Consider the following 17,795-nt stretch of genomic DNA (forward strand, 5'->3'; position numbering starts at 1 on the left):
CTTCCTGAACATTCCTGTGCCCATTTTGTACCCACCTGCTGGGGATGGGACACGTTTCAGAGGGCAGGGTGGTGACACGGAATGGGGGCCGTGGGAGGCTGTGGGGGTGCTGTTCCCATGCCCGTTCCCCGTTCCCTTTCCCCATTCCTGTTCCCTGTTCCTGTTCCCAATACCCATTCCCCATTCCCCATTCCTGTTCCCCGTTCCCGTTCCCACTACCTGTTCCCCATTCATTCCCGTTTCCCATTTCCATTTCCCATGCCCGTTCCCCATTCATTCCCGTTTCCCATGCCCGTTCCCCATTCCCATTCCCGTTCCCCATGCCCGTTTCCCATGCCCGTTCCCCATTCCCATTCCCATTTCCCATGCCCGTTTCCCATGCCCGTTCTCCATTCCCATTCCCGTTTCCCATTCCCGTTCCCCCATGCCTGTTCCTTATTCCCGTTCCCCATTCCCTTTCCCCATTCGCGTTGCCCATGCCCGTTCCCTATTCATTCCCATTCCCCATTCGCATTCCCTTTCCCCGTTAATTCCCGTTCCCCATCCATGCCCGTTCCCGTTCCCGTTCCCCATTCCCATGCCCGTTCCCGTCCCCGTTCCCCTCACGTCGCGGTGTCCGTGCCCCCCCCGCTCCCCGGGTCCCGCTCCGGGTCCCGCCGTGCCCGCCGGGGTCCTCCCCGCCGCCCGGGGGCGCTGCTGCCGCGGCCGCGCCGCTCCGGTCGCGTTCCGCTTCCCGCGGCGCCGGTCCCGGTTCCGGCCGCCCGAGGATGGAGGCGCGCGTGGCGCAGTCCGCGGCGAGGCTGGCGCGGCAGGTGCGGGGCCGGGCGGGGCGGGACGGGACAGCCGGGCACAGCCCCGCACGGACCGGGACAGGGCGGGACAGCCGGGCACGGACCGGGACAGGGCGGGACAGCCGGGCACAGCCCCGCACGGACCGGGACAGGGCGGGACAGCCCCGACCGGCACAGCCGCGGGGCTCCGCGGGGCGCAGGTGGCGGGCGAGCCCCGGGAGCGCTGCCCGGTACCGAAGCCCGCGCAGTGCCCGGAGCCCCGGGCGGGTCTGTGTGGGAAGGGAAGGCGGAGAGCGGGCAGGGCTGAAGCGCTCCCGGGCTGCTCCCGGCTCTGCCGGGGCTGAGGGCAGCGCTGCCCCGTCTCACAGTCTGGGCGGATCGCGGGAGGGTTCCGAAGAAGCTTCACAGAGCAGTGGCGCCGCACGGCCCGGTGCCTCAGCCCGGTGCCCGGCCCGGTGCCCGGCTCGGTGCCTCAGCCCGGTGCCACAGCCCGGTGCCCGGCCCGGTGCCACAGCCCGGTGCCGCAGCCCGGTGCCACAGCCCGGTGCCTCAGCCCGGTGCCCGGCTCGGTGCCTCAGCCCGGTGCCACAGCCCGGTGCCACAGCCCGGTGCCACGGCCCGGTGCTACAACCCAGTGCCCGGCCCGGTGCCACAGCCCGGTGCCTCAGCCCGGTGCCACAGCCCGGTGCCACAGCCCGGTACCACAGCCCGGTGCCACAGCCCGGTGCCCGGCCCGGTGCCTCAGCCCGGTGCCACGGCCCGGTGCCCGGCCCGGTGCCACAGCCCGGTGCCTCAGCCCGGTGCCTCAGCCCGGTGCCACAGCCCGGTGCCACAGCCCGGTACCACAGCCCGGTGCCACAGCCCGGTGCCCGGCCCGGTGCCACAGCCCGGTGCCTCAGCCCGGTGCCTCAGCCCGGTGCCTCAGCCCGGTGCCACAGCCCGGTGCCACAGCCCGGTGCCACAGCCCGGTGCCCGGCCCGGTGCCGTGCTGTGGCTGCTCTGGCCGGGCAGGGGTACCCGGTGGGGCCCCGGCAGCCTGGGCAGCCAGGGAGGGATGCGCCTCCTGCGCTGTTCTCCTTGAACAGCTTTGCACAGCACAAGCTGCTTAGCTTGGGAAAAGACGGGGCAACCCTCTGCCTTTTCAGTGGGGATAGTGATGGAAAATAGAGCTGCCAGGCTGTCGTAAGGCTTTGACTCCCCCAGGGTCACTGCTCATACCTTGCCCATTGCCTCAGGAGCAGCCAGCTGACAGCTTCTGGACCTTGGCCTTTGGGTTTTTGTCTGCCACACTTGTGTGCTTTTGAGCAGCGTTTCGGTGTGTTTCGTGCTCACAGCTTAAATACACGACAGGCACTGAGATAAGAAATCTGGCAGTTGACTCTCTGTAACTCCTTCTTGCCTTTGAGTTTCCCTTTCTCCTTTGTTGCTGCTGGGAGAGGAAGGACATCCCAGGTATTCTGGCAAGGTGGCTCTCCCTTTGCTGTCACTGCTGTTTGGTCTGTAGGCCATAAGCAGATTCCAGGCACTGGAAGCAGAGCAGGAGCTCCAGCTCCAGGAGGCTGCAGGAGACCATGCAGAATTACTGAACCTCACTCTGCCTGTCACTCCCAGCCACATGCTCCCTGTTTCCAGCTGCAGCATGCCCTGGAGCCTATGGGGATCCAGCCAGCAGGAAAATAACCCAACAAAGAGCAAGCAGTGTGTGCTCAGCTGGCTCAGCAGGGCTTGGCAGAGTAGGAGTAGAAATAAAACTGAGCAGGAGGCAAAGAGGGGAAGGAAGAGGGGTGTTCTTCTCTCTTTGCAATGCTTTCTCAGGTCATTTTCTCTCGTATGATTTATTTCTTTTGATGGAGAAAAGCTCTGTCCTATTAAAGCCCAGAGACAGAAGCCTGTGCAAGTTTCATGTTACCCACCTGCTCAAGTAGGGTTCTTGGAAGACAGTCTTATGTGCTAAGGGAGAATGTAAGGATGATTTTGGTCCTTTGAAAAAGCTGTAGTTTTTTTGTATTCACAGGTGAGGGGAAGATTTCTAGTACTCAGCTGAGCAAAGAGCCCTTGGAGATGTCATCATGGCCTCATTTAATTCCCACAGCTCCTCATGAGGTGGTCATCAGGTATGACCCTTTACTGACAAGTTGTGCTAGACAGTGCAGGTAGAATAAACCAGGAGGTGGCACTTGTGACCTGAACAGCAGCTTTTTCCTTCCTTTTCTCAGTCTCACATCTTTTCTATCAGAGGTGTATTGCCATTGTCTCCCTTCCTCACTTGGATGGTACCATAAGAGAGGAGTTGTTACAAGGCTTATCTGTAGTTTTGTAGAGTAGTTTGTTTTTTAGGAAGAATGTAGCATTCATAATATCCTTTCAATAACATCTAGCATTTTAAAATCTTCACTACATTACCACAGGGTTCTGTGGTAACAAGCATTTCTGATGTAAATATCTGAGGACCTTTTTTCCAGGCAAGCTCAGCAAAATGGTTATGGATGTGGGGGTCACAGACTCATAGCATACCTCAGGTTGGAAGGGACCATCAAGTGGATGGACATCAAGTCCACCTCCCCACTCCTCACAGGACTACCTAAAACTAAACCATATTGTTAAGAGCATATTCCAGATGCTCCTTGAACCCTGACAGGGTTCATTCCTTGAGCCCATTGCCAGTTTGAAGATGAAACCTCCTGTCCCAGCCCAGCTGGGATCTCAGCCCCATCAGTTCTGGAGCCCAGTGTAAGCATTGCTGAGTTCAGGCTTTTCTGCTGGATCCTTTTGAATGAAAACTTCATTTCATCATCTGTATAAGCTGTTGATGAGCACAATAAAAGGGAGACTGAAATGGCAGCAGCAGCACTGGGGTAGGCAGCTGAGCCACCATGGTGAAACTTTTTGTTCTCAGTTCACACTCAAGTAACAACATAAGGACTGCTGCTGGAAATTTCTGAAGAAGAGGAGCACTAAACAGAAGAGACCAATGTGGCAGTCTGGGGTGACAGGCTGGGCTTGGTCACATCTGAAATGGGGCCATCCCAAATCCCTCCAGGTGCCAGGGCTGTGAATTTGCTGTTTTGATGCAGTCATGGGAAAAAAAGTAGATGAGCCTTGCTGAACTGTGGCAGTGTTTTAGATATTTTTATCTCCTGGCCAAATCCAAGTGATTAGTCACCCTGTAAAAGAGCTCTTTGGCCAGATGTCTGCCCAGGGGTCAGTGATTCCTGGGCACTGTGGTTCTGGCTTCTGACCATGCACATGGATAAACCTCTTTCCTTGTCCTCACTCGTAGTGTAACAGTATGGAAAGAAGCTCCAGTAGGTTACTGGTCATCTCACCTGGGAGTCTTCCCTTGGGTGGCCAGAGGTGTTTGTGATTATGTAGGAAAATCCAGCTCAGATTCCTCTTCAGTAAAGCTTGTCACTGGTACTGAAATATCCCAGTTATAGCTTGGGGGAATTTTTTAATGCAGGAGGAATAGTTGTGAGCTGCTTGTTGTCTTGGACATGCAGGGATTTTAGTTTAAAAAGCAGAATGTGATTTTCTGGTTCTGGAGAATGTTTGCCTTCAATGCAGAACTCTCCTTGGGGTCATGGAGGCCTGTTCTGAAGCTGGTGACTTCACTAGAGGGAAGATAATACTGTGTGGACACAGAATTTATAGATTATATGGTATTAGGGGTTAAAGATCTCTTTGCACTTATGTTTAAAGCACATTCTAGGCTTGGGGGGATGAGTTATGTGTGTCACTGCTCTGGTGTTTATAGCAATAATGGCACTGAAACTTACAGTGGCACAGCTGTGAAAACACAGTGAAATCTCTTGTGCTATTTTTTAACTTGAAGTACAGAATATTTTACAAATGGGTCTGTAAATTATGTGAAATGCTACCCGGAAGAAAAGTTGAAAATAAAAAAATCTATTTGCTGTTGCTTATGGGGGAAGGTTTGTGTATGTATGTAAATGAGAGAAAAACTGATTTTGGGACCCCTGCCTTGGGTTTTGAAAAGAAAAGCTGAAATGGGACTATTTGAAGTGAGTTGCTTATAAGGTACAGCTGTGCTGTTCAGTGATTTTAGTTGTGTAAATGCCAAACCAGAGGATTTGATACAGGTTTTGGTTTTTTTCTCAAAGTCCCATTTCTTCACATGCAACCTGCAGGAAGCAGCATTGTGTTTGCCTCTGCAGCAGAGGAGACCTTGAGGTTCTAACAGAAGTGTGCTACAAACTGAGGCACAACTGAAGAATGACCTCAAAAGTACTGATTTTCAGCTTGGCCCACAAATAAGCCAATCTTAAGATTGTTTTGCCTCAGCCTAGGTTTTTGGGCATGTGCAGTTAGTTACAGCAGCATTCCTGGGAGCTGCTGCTCAGGTGGACATACAAGGCCAAGAGATTCAATGGCCCAAATTTTTTCCTAATTAAGTAGTCTCATTGTTTGAAGAGTAACAAAGTAAATGAGCCCTTTTTGATAAGGTTTGGTGGCCTACAATAATAGCCTGAGCTGCGTCCTGCTGTGGAAGGGCTGGCAGAGGAGAGCCTGGACGAGGGAGCCAGGGGGGTGAGGAGCCAGGGTGGGCAGTGCTCACTGCTCCCTCCAGAGCAGCACCAAGCCCCTCAAACCCTCAGGATTCTGTGTCAGAGCCAGCTTTGTGGCTCAGGGCACGAAGCCTGTTAAGGGGAGGACAAGAGAGGGACAACAGAGATGAAACTTCAGCTATTTGGTTTCTTTAGGGTGTGGGGTGAGGAACAGTCCTGCTCCTTGTAGCAGCTTTGAACCATTTTGCTGCTGACAAATTTATCTGAGTTGGGGCTGTGAAGTCTGGTGGGACACAGGGAAGTGTGTTTGGAACACAGAGGCCCTCCTGAAATTGCCAATGCTCCTGAATGCCTTGTGTTATTTTTAAGGGAGAAGACATACATTTCCTTCCTGGACAGGGCAGGAAAGGTTGTGTGGCCTGGTGGAAGTGAGTGCACCCTTCAGAAATGCCCCTGTGGAGCAGCACACTTCTGGCATTCCTGTCTCTAGTTGGGGTTTGAGCTTGCTGGGGTTATGTAGTAGTAGTGGTTTCCTCTGAAACTGTGGCCTCTGAGATGGTGAAACAGGCTAAAGGAGGCTTTAGGAAATTTTGAGTCAAAACATTTGATATCTTTGTTAAAAAAGCTGGAGAAAGTGCTTATTGGGGAATACCTCAGTAGCATGTCCTGTTGTCTTTCTTGTACTTTTGTCTTGATATTAGTGAGACTATTTTCTCACTGCCTTTTTTAAAGAGTGTTTCAGAATCCTTGTTTTTCACACAGTTAGAAACAATCCTCAAGTATTAATTGTTTGGAATTATTCAGCTTACATGTCACTGCTCTGTTACCTTTACACGGTGCCTGAGATCTTGCAGCTCCCCACCTCCTGTGTCCTCTCCAGGAATTACTGTGTGACAACTCAATTTTCTTTTCAGGAAAACGAGATCAAGTTGTTAACTGCAGAAATTGAGCGTCTGAAGAACTTTGGGTGCTTGGGAGTCTCCCCGAGTTTGGAAGGGCTGCGAGACGAAAACGCAAAACTCAAGTACCGGTTAAACTTCCTTAAGAAGGTAAGGAGATAAAATATCATTGCTGTATCTTGTGGGTTTTGTTGTCATTAGGACAAGCTAAATAGATGGTCTGAGTTTGTTACAGTTCTGATGTGTGACAGCATGCTTGCTCTGCATTCTGACACCTTAATTGGTGGCACATCAGATATTTCTTGGTTCCTTAAACAGAAACCTGTTTTATGGAAGATGTCAGTAGGTCAGTGAGCCCACAGGGTCATGTCTGGGGCAGTTTTCAGCCAGATGGCCCAGCTGAGGTGTGTCCCAGGCTCACCAGCACAGGTGTGAGAAGTAATGCAGCCCTGCAGTCAGGGGAAGAACCTGTGCTGGCAGATTCTGCAGGAGGATCGTGTGATTTTTATGTTGTATGCATTGCTCCTGTGCCTGGAGGTGTCAGCCAGATCTGTCAGCTGTGCTTTGCCAGGCAGACAAGGAGAAAAGTGGGATGTAACAGCTCCTCAGATGTTGTGAATTAAGCCTTCTGGATTTTGATTTTCTTTTTTAGAGCCTTCAAGAGGAAAGAAGTAAATCAACCAAAAGCATGATTAATATCAACAGCTGTCTCCAGGAGATCTTTGGAGCTGCCATTCAGGCTGCCTACCCAGACTTAGAAAACCCTCCTCTGGTGGTGACACCAAGCCAGCAGCCCAAATTTGGGGACTACCAGTGTAACAGTGCCATGGGCATATCACAGGTAAATGATATAAACAATCTCAACAAAGAAGCAAAAATGGGGATGTTGTCTGTTGGAAGCCAAGGGATAGACAGCACAGTGAGAGTTGCAGTATGGAACTTTTTCTGGGCTTGCTGCAAGCATCTGGGCTGAGAATTGAGTGAGTATTGAATGGCATTTTAAGGGAAGCATTGGCCTTTACAGAGCTGGCCTTTAAACCTCTGTTCAGGTGCCTGGTATGAGAGAGTTAATGTGTGTGGCACAGAAAAACTGCTCGGTTCATGGGATCTAAATTAAATCAGGATTTAAGTGCTGCATCGATTTACTAATGATGTGCAATTAACTACCAATTAGTGAGTTGTATATTTGGAACTGAAAACAGCAAACAATAAATCACAATTCTGGAGGATTGCAAAATGTTGAGAAACACCTGCATATCTCTAACTGCTCTTTAGTTACAGGAAAGTGTAATATCCCCACACATTATGTGCACATACCCCCTTCTCACATGGCAGGTGACAAAGGGGCATCTCCAGTTTTCCCTCTTGGCTCACACCTCCCATTGCTGTGGGTTCCTCCTGCTCACAGACACACATGGCAGAGCAGAGGGGCCCTGGGGCTGCCCTGTGTGCTCTGTTGGGTTTGGATCCCTGTGTCTTACATCCCAAACTGCCCTCTCTGAGCTCCAGCCAGAAGGCACTGAGCACTGTTGGGCCTGTGGGCTCCTTCTCCGAGCCCAGCCAGGTGTGGATTGCTGCTCAGGCACTGCCCTTCATACTCCTCTGGCTCAGTCCTTTGTTTAACATCTCTTGTAAGTTCCCTGGGTACAGGGAGTTCGACCAAAGAGGACACAAATAGAATCAGAGACAGTTCAGCAGTTGCTCAGCCTGCTCAGTGGGCTGGGACTGTGCTGAAGTAAACCCAGGAGGTGTGGGAGAAAGCAGGTAGTGTGTTCTAGCTTAGGTGCTGAAGCGCCCTAACTTTCAGTGCATTGACGCCTGTGGGTGACTAAGTAGACACTTTGTAATTACAGATCTTTTATTTGGCAATCTGAACAGAAACAACTCCTTTTACACCTCCTATGTCAACTCACCCTTATTAACCCATTAGAGTGGCAGTTTTGACACTGAACTTGCACTGCCACTCGTGGAGCTCTGCAGTGCCAGGTTGTCCCCGTGCAGTGAGCGTGCCTGGGGCAGCAGGGGTACGATACGTGCCAGGCAGCAGGCTCTGGGCTGCAGTGCCAGGCAGAACTGCCCTCCCAGGCCCGTGTGTCCCCTCGGTCTCATTAGCATCCTGTCACTGTGCTGCTGCCCGGGGTGACTGCGCTGACAGGGATTCAGGGCGCTGCCACTCCTCTGACCGCCGCGTTACCCCAATTAAGTCGCGGCTGGGATTCTCGAGCAGGCCAGGCTTCCCAGCACCGACGTGGTTCACACAGCAGTGTCCCCTTCTGCCAGGGTTTGGAGTTCCAGCTTGTCAGCTGTGGTGGTGAAAAGGGTTCCTAGTGCTGGGCTTGGCCGTGGGGTTTGTTCCCTGGGCAGGCAGGCTGTGCACTGGCTGGAGTTTGGCCGTGCTCACACACGCAGTGTGTCAGGGGATGAGAGCAGCTTGGGGACTTTGTGTCAGCCTGTTTTAGGGGCTTGGCTGTGGTGCAGGCCTTCCCAGGGTGTCCCCTGGGCAGAGCTGGAACACGGGTCAGGGTCACTGGGACTGCCAGCAGAGTGGGAAGTGCCCTGACTGGGGCAGCACTGGTACGTGCCAGGCAGCAGCCTCTCCCTGCAGGCTCGCTGATGTGGAAAGGACCCTCACAAATGCCTGTTGTTTTCCTGGGAGCTCATTAGCATATTAATGCTTGGGATTTCAGACAGGAGCTCCAACAGGAGTGTGGTGACCATTTCTGGAATGGTTCACATAACATGCCTGTAATTTGGTGAAACGTGCCCATAATCTGGGTTTGCATTTATTTTTTCCTGTAGTTTACACTTTGGGTAACACTAAAGCTACTGAGGTTTGCTTTTCTTGCCCTTTTTAAGCCTTTACTATTGTGTAAGAATCCTGTGTATGACAGGTTAACCAGAAAACTGAAACTTTAGTAGAAATACATTTTAGAGCAGACAGTAAATTAGCAAATAAAAGCAGTGAATGTAAATTCTGAGTTGACAAAAAGAAACATCATCTCTGTGGCCTCAGTGGACTTGTTTTCAAACACATCACAATAATACTGGAAAATCATGTGCTTATAAACAAATACTTGTGGTAATTTTATACAAGTGTGAATGTAGTGTTTTGCAAGGGATGGGTTGGGCTAGCTAACAGAATCCTCCTAAAGGGTGTTTTTGAAGATTTGCATAAAGCTGTGTGAGGAGATGGTTTGGGAATGGACAGGGAAGTTGTGTAGTTGGACTAGGTGATCTTCAAAGTTCTGTTCCAACTCAAACCACTCTGATACTATCATTGTATGTAAACTTGTGTCCTGTTCTTTGAGTTCCTTACAGTGGGCTGCTCATGTCTCCAAGGAAAAGGAGAGCTACTTTAACAGCAGTTTTTCTGATGCTCTTTGAAGAAAATTGAGTACTGCTGGGATTATCTTTGTTTCCTTGGGTTGTTGGATTTTATTTATTTATTCACTTATTAATCTATTCACTTATTTATTTATTAAGCTTGAGACTAAGACAGGACTGAAGTAAGTTTGCTTTGGTTGTGTTTAATCATAAATAAACAGACCTGCTCTGAAACCACACTCAGCATCTGCTGGAGGCACAGTTCAGAGCTTCAAATGTGAATGCTGGCAGAGCTGAGGACACCCATGAGACTGATCAACAGGATTGTGAAGCACTGAAGGACTGTGCCAGCTATGTTGATTTTTAAAGGGTTTGTCCCTTTTACTAGCTTAGAAAAATACAAATTTGCCAAACAACTTAGCAGGTTTTGAAAAATAGTCTGTGAGATTTTCTTCTGACATAGAGACTGCTCTGAGCAGAAGGAGGTGAACATGTTGGGTCCAGTCAGGCTTGTGCTGTGGAGAACTGATCTAATCTGTAAAATTTGCTAGAGGTGTTTCTCTTTGTGTGTATCTCTGCATTATGAAGCTGAAGGACCATGAGGATGTTTTAGTGCTTCAGTATCTGTGCTCTCTGTTTTGCTCTCTGGAATGCTTCAGAGGATTGAATTTTACCTGATCTTTGTTGTGTTCCAGGTACTGCTTAAAACCAGGGAACAGAAGGTTAGCCCACGGGAAATCGCGGAGAAAATAGTAAAAAGTATTCCTGCCAATGAGTGCATTGAGAAGGTCGAAATTGCTGGTCCTGGTAAGATAGTTCCATTTTACACACTTTGTATATCTCAAAGCAAAAAGGGCAGTTATATTTTGAGAGAGAAGCTGAGTTGAGTTCTACTGTTTTATGCTTTAAAACTGCAGTTTCATAGTGAATTAGCTTCTTCTGTCTTGGTGAGCTTTGTAGCACTCAGACTTGTCCAGCAGCAGAAAATCTACTTCTGTATTAGAATTGGCAGGTATGATCATGAGCCCTTTAATTAGCAATTTTTCCACTGATCCTTAAGGGAGCAGCTTTTCCTCTTTCAATATTGGTGATGGGAATCAAGCCACAGTCATGAAATCACAGCAAAAATGGACAGCCCTTCTCGCTGTTGCTTGCATGGTGAGGAGACCTTGTCCTCTCAGAACTGAGAGGCTGGAGTAGCATGGAGGTTATTAATTGCTGCATTTGTTTTGTCCCAGGGAAAAATACAAGGGCTCCTATTCCTTAGGGCTTCAGCATAAACACAGAAATCCCATGGCACAGCCCTTTTAGGGCTAGGGCTTGTTCATTGGCTCTGTGAAGCAGGAGAAGTAAGACAGACATGTCTTACCATGAGCATAAATTATCCCAGATGAAACTATATGTTTTAGGATATTAATTTTTTATAACGCTAAAGCAGGATTTGGTTTTGCATTCTGGAAACCAAATTATTTATTTTCTCACAAAAAATGGTTTCTATAAATTGATTGTTGAGTGACTGTGTTCAAAAAGGAGTTATGTCAATGGTGTAGCTTGCAGCATCTGACTCCTGCAGTAAAGGCTACAGTGATGTGAACAGACTCTTCTAATCTGGGAACAGAAATTGCCTTCAAGTGACAACTTTGCTCCCCTGTGACAAAAAAAAAATATTTTGATAAGCTGACTTCATGTGCCCTTGTGCTTGCTGCATGAAAACAGAAATCCAGGGGGGAAGGGAACAAAAACTGTTCTGAGGCACTTCTGCAGCCCCAGCACTCACTGCTGGCTTTTTCCTGCAAAGGTTTTATCAATGTCCACTTGAGAAAGGATTTTGTGTCGAAGCAGCTGAGCAGTTTATTGATCAATGGAGTTCAACCACCAGCTATTGGCAAAAGGAAAAAGGTACAGCAGTAAGCACACAGCCATCTTGCTACAGGGGAGATGTTCTGGACAGTATCTTTGGAATTTCCCCCTGAAGGGATGCACTGAACAGATGTCCTGAGTATGTGGGATGTGGCATAGGAACCAGGGGCCATGGGGTAGGTCACTTGTGCTTGCTGTGGTCTCTGGTGGCTGAGGGACTCTGGAAGTCCCCTGGGGGTGGGGGCTGTGCCCAGGTCAGTCTGGGAGTGATCCCTGACCCTCAGCTGGGCTGCAGCAGCGTTCACTCTGATGTTCCTGCTGAGGGTCAGCAGAGGTGATTCTTGTTCCCACTGCTCCCCCTAACAAAACCCAGATCAAACACACGAGGTGTGGTAACAGCCTTTTATTCATGTGTTCCTTTGGTTCTGTGCCCAAGGTGGTGGTGGATTTTTCCTCCCCCAACATTGCCAAGGAGATGCACGTTGGGCACCTGCGCTCTACCATCATCGGGGAGAGCATGTGCCGGCTCTTCGAGTTCGTGGGTTATGATGTTCTGAGGTGAGGCTCAGTGGCTGGCTGTGGTGGGCTTGCTGGGCTGTTTGCACAGTCCCTGTCTCTCTGTTCTGCTCTGTATTTGCCTTAGTTTATAAGCACATAGCAAATAACCCTTTATGGACAGTAGATTCTAAGCTGGACAAATGTAGCGAGGTTAGGAATCAAGGTGGGCAGCAGCTTCAGTGCAGTCAAACTGGGGAGCTTGCCTGGGCTGGGTTTCTGGTATTTTATGTGTTTCTTTTAGAATATATATATTAAAAACATGTCTATCTTAAAGCATATGTTTAAGATATTATTATTATTGTTCTCTTCAATTGCTCCAAGGTTGAACCATTTAGGAGATTGGGGTACCCAGTTTGGAATGCTCATTGCTCACCTCCAGGACAAATTTCCAGATTACTTAAGTGTTTCTCCTCCCATTGGGGATCTCCAAGCTTTTTACAAGGTATGTGTAGCAAAGCAGATTGAGAAGCTTTACAAATTGCAATGTTGTTTTGGAGAAATGAAAGAACTGAGTAGATTATTGTGATAACCAGCCACGAGGTGATGAATTGTGACATCTGGTATTGAACTGTCTGTATGGGGCATGGTCAAAGGCCTTTGTAAGCACACAGCCTTTCTGTCTTGAGATGAGCATACTTGGAGAGCCTGTTAGGAGTGGTGGTTTGTTTCAGGGGAGAAAGCAGTGCTTTTCCATGTGTTTCCCTGCAGGAATCCAAGCAGAGGTTTGACACAGAGGAGGAATTTAAGAAGCGAGCTTACCAATGTGTGGTGCTGCTGCAGAGCAAAAACCCTGACTTCATTAAAGCCTGGAATCTCATCTGTGATGTGTCACGCAGAGGTGACTTGGCCACATCTGGAATCGTGTCTCACCTGTAGAACAGTGTGGCTTTCCTCACTTTATGTCTGAGCACACCCTCTGTTTTCCCTTGAAAATCACTGCCACACTGCTAAGAGAAGCTGAAAGCAAAAAGGCAGTACAACCAAAGTACTGGGCTGTCTTAAGTGGAGACTTTCAGCTCAATCTTTTGTCTCCTGAGTCCTAGTCTGATGCCTTGACCAAGAAATGGATAATGCTTTTTCAGCCCTGTTTGTACCCACTGCTAAGCATGCCACTGATTCCCACTGTGTGCCTTTAATGTAAATATTATGTTCTGTTTCTCTCAAGAATTCCAGAAAATCTACAACTGTTTGGACATCACACTCATAGAGAGAGGGGAGTCCTTCTACCATGAGATGATGAAAGACATTGTGAAAGAATTTGAAGATAAAGGTGAGGCTTTTGGTCTCGGGTCAGAAGTTCTGCAGCTGTGAGGATGAGCGTGGTAGCCTCAATCCTACTCAGCAGGGCTTAGAGCTGATGCTTTTCAAGTTGCGTCTTCCCCACATTTGCTTTTTTTCTCAGCCACGTTTCCTAAGGGGGTATTTTGTGGCTTTTCCTCATTCCAGAAAGCCTGAGTCTTTCTTGCTGACATCAAAAGCAGTTTGTCTGTGACATTTGTAGGCAGTAGCACAGCGTACTGCTGGAATTTATTGTATTCTGAGTAAACAGTCAAGGAGTAATATATGACAGACTTCCCAGTCTTAGTGATGTGACTGTATGGGAACTTTGAGAAATCTCTGTGAAGACAGTGGGATTTTTGGATCATGTTGACTTTGAAACTGGCAAGAAGCCAAATGCAGCATAAGAAGTCTCGGGTTTTATGTGTTCCTGTCTGGATTTTGCAGTTCCTGAGTCTTGCCATCTGAAGTATTCTGACGGTCTTACCTCAGAAAGACTTGTGCAGAGTCCTCTGTAGAGTTTGTGTTGTCTTCAGTGCTGTATTTTGTGATGGGGTTGTGGCTGTACAGGCAGATCTGTATGCAAGTGATGGGAGTTTTTAAGTTAGGTCTTTCCTGATAAGGCCACATTTGTGCAGATCTGTTTAGTTCTGGAAGTGCTGTACAGAATCATGTAGGCCTTTTCATATTTTTGATTATGTGAGTGTGTGGCCTTTTCCTCCTGGTAGCAGCAGGGAGGGGAGGTGTTGTTGCTGGCCCAGAACCTCCCTGGTGCTATTCAACACAGAAGTTTTTCATTGCTTTGTCAGGATTTGTGCAGGTTGATGATGGCCGGAAGGTCGTGTTCGTCCCGGGTTTCCCTGTCCCGCTGACCATCATGAAATCGGACGGAGGTTTCACGTATGACACGTCAGACCTGGCTGCTCTGAAGCACAGGCTGTGTGAAGAGAAGGGTGACATCCTCATCTACGTTGTTGACAGTGGCCAGGTGAGTTCAGCACCCTCTGCTGTAACTGTTGGTGCTGGTCAGCACAAAGTGTGTGAAGTGATGGATGCAACAGTAACACAGGTAGAACACCACAGGGTCTTCAGTGTGATTGGTATATTTACTCCTTATCTGAGCAGTGATGGGAATTTTGCCAGTTGCTGCTTATGTAGAGCTGAAAAACTCTTGGAAAGGTTGAATTTCTCAAAGCAGAATTTGTCTGTGGAACTGGAAATACTTTAGGTCTTACTGTGAGAGCATCGTTGTGACTAGGATAAAGCTATGAAGGAACTGCACCTGGAGGAGTGGATTGAAAACCAGTTGTTGGTGTTTTATTTCCTTGCAGTCTGTGCATCTCCAAACGGTGTTTGCAGCTGGACAGATGATTGGCTGGTATGATCCCAAAGTCACCAGAGTGGCCCATGCTGCCTTTGGAGTGGTGCTGGGAGAAGACAAGTAAGTGTGTGGGTGTACTTTTTCCTCTTACCTGTACCTTGGAGAGAACATTTGGGTGAATGCAGGAGACTTGCTCTCATTCGTTGACAAGTGTTTATGTGGCACACCAAGAAAACCCCAAAAGAAAGCACTGGTTCCTGTGCTGTTACTGTAACTGTGTCATTGTCATTGATCCACACAGTCACTGCTGCTGTGGTCACGTTCCCTCTCAAGCTTGGCTCCTGCTGCCTGGTATTTGGCAAGGGGTACTTGGATTGGCTGGTGGAAGTTCCTGTGGTACTGGGAGATAGCAGTGGTAAAGGCCATGATTTTCATCACTTTCTACCTCCTTCATGGTAGATGAAACAAAAGTTGGGAAAAGTCTGGTACTGGTATTGTGTGCAGCTTGATGTCTGGAACTGGACAGTTCTGACTGTTGAATCCTTCCTGGCCATTCCTGCTGACCACACTGTGGGTGCTCTCTTAGTTTTGGAGCTGTCCATTTTATGGCAATTCCTTCCATACAAAAGGATTTGCCATGTGCTTTCTTCCTAAGCTTGCTGAGCACTAGGCAGAGGGTGGAAGTGTTTTGCCTCTTATGCAGGTGGTCATTTTGGATGTGTGTTTTCAGGAAAAAGTTCAAAACTCGTTCAGGGGACACGGTGCGTCTCATAGACCTGCTGGAGGAAGGACTGAAACGAGCCATGGACAAGCTGAAAGACAAGGAACGGGACAAGGTAGTTGTGACAGATTGCTTGTCTTTCCTGAGACCTTCCCAGATGTGTTCACAGACTTAGGGTCTCTGCATTGCTTAATGAGATTTCTGAACTGGATAGTGTGGGACATGGAATGGACCAAACTCTGTCCAAGCACAGTGTGAGGCAGTGGAATTGGGAAGGGCAGTATAGGGTGAAAGTTAAAAGTCCATTTTTAAACAGGAACACGAGGAAGCAAGGGAAAAAAAAACCATCTGGAAAATCTCTAAAGGGTTCATAGGAATGAGGCACAAAGTGCTTTGTCCTGCTGCCACTGTTCCAGCAGAGAGGGGTTTCTAAGTGTTTGGATTAACCAAAATGCTCCATAAGGGTAGGAGGACCAACATTTGTTCTGTGTACATGAAGAAGCAGGAGCAGAGCATGTCACACCTGGCAGGTTGTGGGGCACAGAGGTCCTGTGGGGTGTCAGAAGAGGGGGTCAGCCCTAACCTGGGCAGGGCTGTGGTGCCAGTGGATTGCAGGAGAAGTGAGGGGTCGGTGTGGGGTTGTCTGGTGCCCTGAAGCAGGTGTGTGTGAACTGAGCACCAGGTGGGTAAATCCTCTCAGCAGCCTGGGCTCTCCTCCTGAGCCCTGCTGAGGCCAGGGCTGTCACTGTGCTTCCTTCTTCCTGTTGACTGTTGCCTGTTTGGAAATTGCACCAGGTCCTGACACCAGAAGAGCTGAAAGCTGCCCAGACGTCGGTGGCTTTTGGATGCATTAAATATGCAGATCTGTCCCACAACAGACTCAATGATTATGTGTTCTCCTTTGACAAGATGCTGGATGACCGAGGGAACACAGCTGCCTATCTGCTCTATGCCTTCACACGGATCAGGTGCGTGGGGTGCTGGTGCTCTCTGCATCTGGGTCACAAAGGGACTTGTGGGCAGAGGGGTGACAGTCACATCAGTGCTGTTGGGGGAGTTTGGTAAGAGAAGCCAGCTACACTGGTATGCACCACAGACAGGATTTTATTTGTCACTGCACACTGTGTGTCCACTGCCACCTGAAACAGCTCCTCTGTGTGACATACAGCCCAGGGAGGGAACTGTGGCAGCTCCTGGTAAGCAGAGGATTCAGGTGGTTGGAAAAGGATGCAGCTGTGTTCCAGCAGCTGCTCAGCTCACGTATTGCCACACCTCAGTTTTTCTGGCACCCTGAGCCTTGGTTTGCTTGGAAGTATCAGCTGTCATTGCTGATGCAGGTGCCCAGAGTCCATCCCTCCCTGTTCCTCTGCAGTGCCCTCCTGGATCGAGGGCTGACTGTCCTCTTTGGCCTGGTCACCCAGGACTGGGCAAGGGAGGCCACCAGCCCTGGCCAGGCCAGACAGGTGACCAGGCTGGCCCTGGGCAGGCTGGCCGTGGGACCCTCACAAGCAGACTGGTTTGGACTGTTCCAGGGCAATTGCTCGCCTGGCCAACATCGATGAGCAGATGCTGCAGAAGGCAGCCAGGGAGGAGGTGCTTGTCCTTGACCATGAGAAGGAGTGGAAATTGGGCAAGTGCATCCTGAGGTTTCCTGAGATCCTGCAGAAGATCCTGGAGGACTTGTTATTGCACACACTCTGTGACTACCTGTATGAGCTGGCCACCACCTTCACCGAGTTCTATGACAGCTGCTACTGCGTTGAGAAGGACAGGCAGACTGGTGAGTGTTGGCCATGGGGTGCTGTGTGTGCCTGTGTCAGATCCTGTGGTTACATCCATCTCCATTTCCCTGTCTTGGAAAGGCTGTTGTCACACTGCTGTGTCCGTGTGGGAGGATTGGCAGAGACTGGCAGAGCCTGTGTTAGGACTGAGCAGGAAGGTTGAGTAGGGTTGGGAGCAGCCAGGCACCTGGAAACAGGAGAGGTGGTCACTCTGCCTGGCTTGGGGAGAGCAGGAAAGATTCCATGTGGCAGTCCAGAGCTTGGTTTTGGCTGGAGGGGCTTCCCCTGGGGAAGGTACTGTTCTGAGCAGCTACTCCAGCTCCTCTGTCTGTGTTTTCCAGGCCAGATTGTGAAAGTGAACATGTGGAGGCTGCTGCTGTGCGAAGCCACTGCCACCGTCATGGCCAAAGGATTCGACATCCTGGGGATTAAGCCTGTGCAGAGGATGTAGCAGTTCCCTGTGGAATGACAATAAAGGGACTAAACAATTGGAGTTGTCTCTTGTCTCTTGGAGTGGGGTTGTGGTAAGGGAAAAAAAAGCAAAGTGGGGAGGGAAAAGGAGAGAAAAGGAGTGTGGCTTCAGCAGCTGCAGATACAGAGGCAGACAGTGGCTGTGAGCACAGCTCAGAGCAATTCTCAGTGCAGGAGCCAAAGCCATGAACTCAGAACACCCAAAGGTACCTCCAGGAAACCCTCCACCCACCCACACTTCCAGAACCAACAATACTGTGATCCA

The 17,795-nt window shown here is 49.6% G+C and overlaps 2 protein-coding genes across 10 annotated transcripts in view; one reads left to right on the forward strand and one right to left on the reverse strand.

The window, feature by feature from the left end:
- The first annotated feature begins 691 nt into the window (after window positions 1-691).
- Window positions 692-17,549, forward strand: RARS1 (arginyl-tRNA synthetase 1). Of its 2 annotated transcripts, XM_030283818.4 has the most exons (16): window positions 710-812; window positions 2,806-2,905; window positions 6,232-6,366; window positions 6,869-7,057; window positions 10,236-10,347; window positions 11,339-11,439; window positions 11,837-11,958; window positions 12,280-12,400; window positions 12,667-12,796; window positions 13,124-13,228; window positions 14,046-14,224; window positions 14,568-14,677; window positions 15,288-15,393; window positions 16,074-16,246; window positions 16,811-17,058; window positions 17,401-17,549. In XM_030283818.4, exons 4-16 carry the CDS (start codon window positions 6,905-6,907, stop codon window positions 17,508-17,510), a joined length of 1,770 nt encoding a protein of 589 aa, XP_030139678.1. In that variant the 5' UTR covers window positions 710-812; window positions 2,806-2,905; window positions 6,232-6,366; window positions 6,869-6,904; the 3' UTR covers window positions 17,511-17,549. The 2 variants fall into 2 exon arrangements, with proteins under 2 accessions (XP_030139677.1, XP_030139678.1); XM_030283817.4 differs by lacking the exon at window positions 2,806-2,905 and having other exon boundaries at window positions 692-812.
- Window positions 11,789-17,795, reverse strand: part of LOC100229617 (rho GTPase-activating protein 7) — a 52,529-nt gene continuing 46,522 nt past the window's right edge. For all 8 annotated transcript variants that reach the window (XM_072935153.1, XM_072935152.1, XM_072935156.1 and 5 more), the window contains one exon: window positions 11,789-17,517. The gene's annotated coding sequence lies outside the window, so the exon portion shown is untranslated. The remainder of the gene's footprint in view (window positions 17,518-17,795) is intronic.

The sequence above is a fragment of the Taeniopygia guttata genome, chromosome 13 (assembly GCF_048771995.1).
Source record: "Taeniopygia guttata chromosome 13, bTaeGut7.mat, whole genome shotgun sequence".
Classification (NCBI taxonomy): Eukaryota; Metazoa; Chordata; class Aves; order Passeriformes; family Estrildidae; genus Taeniopygia; species Taeniopygia guttata.

Coding starts and splice junctions, on each gene's coding strand:
- RARS1 (XM_030283817.4), top strand. CDS start 768: ATGGAGGCGCGCGTGGCGCAGTCCGCGGCGAGGCTGGCGCGGCAG. Junction 13,229..14,045: donor GAAAGAATTTGAAGATAAAG/GTGAGGCTTTTG, acceptor TTGCTTTGTCAG/GATTTGTGCAGGTTGATGAT. Junction 17,059..17,400: donor TGAGAAGGACAGGCAGACTG/GTGAGTGTTGGC, acceptor TGTGTTTTCCAG/GCCAGATTGTGAAAGTGAAC.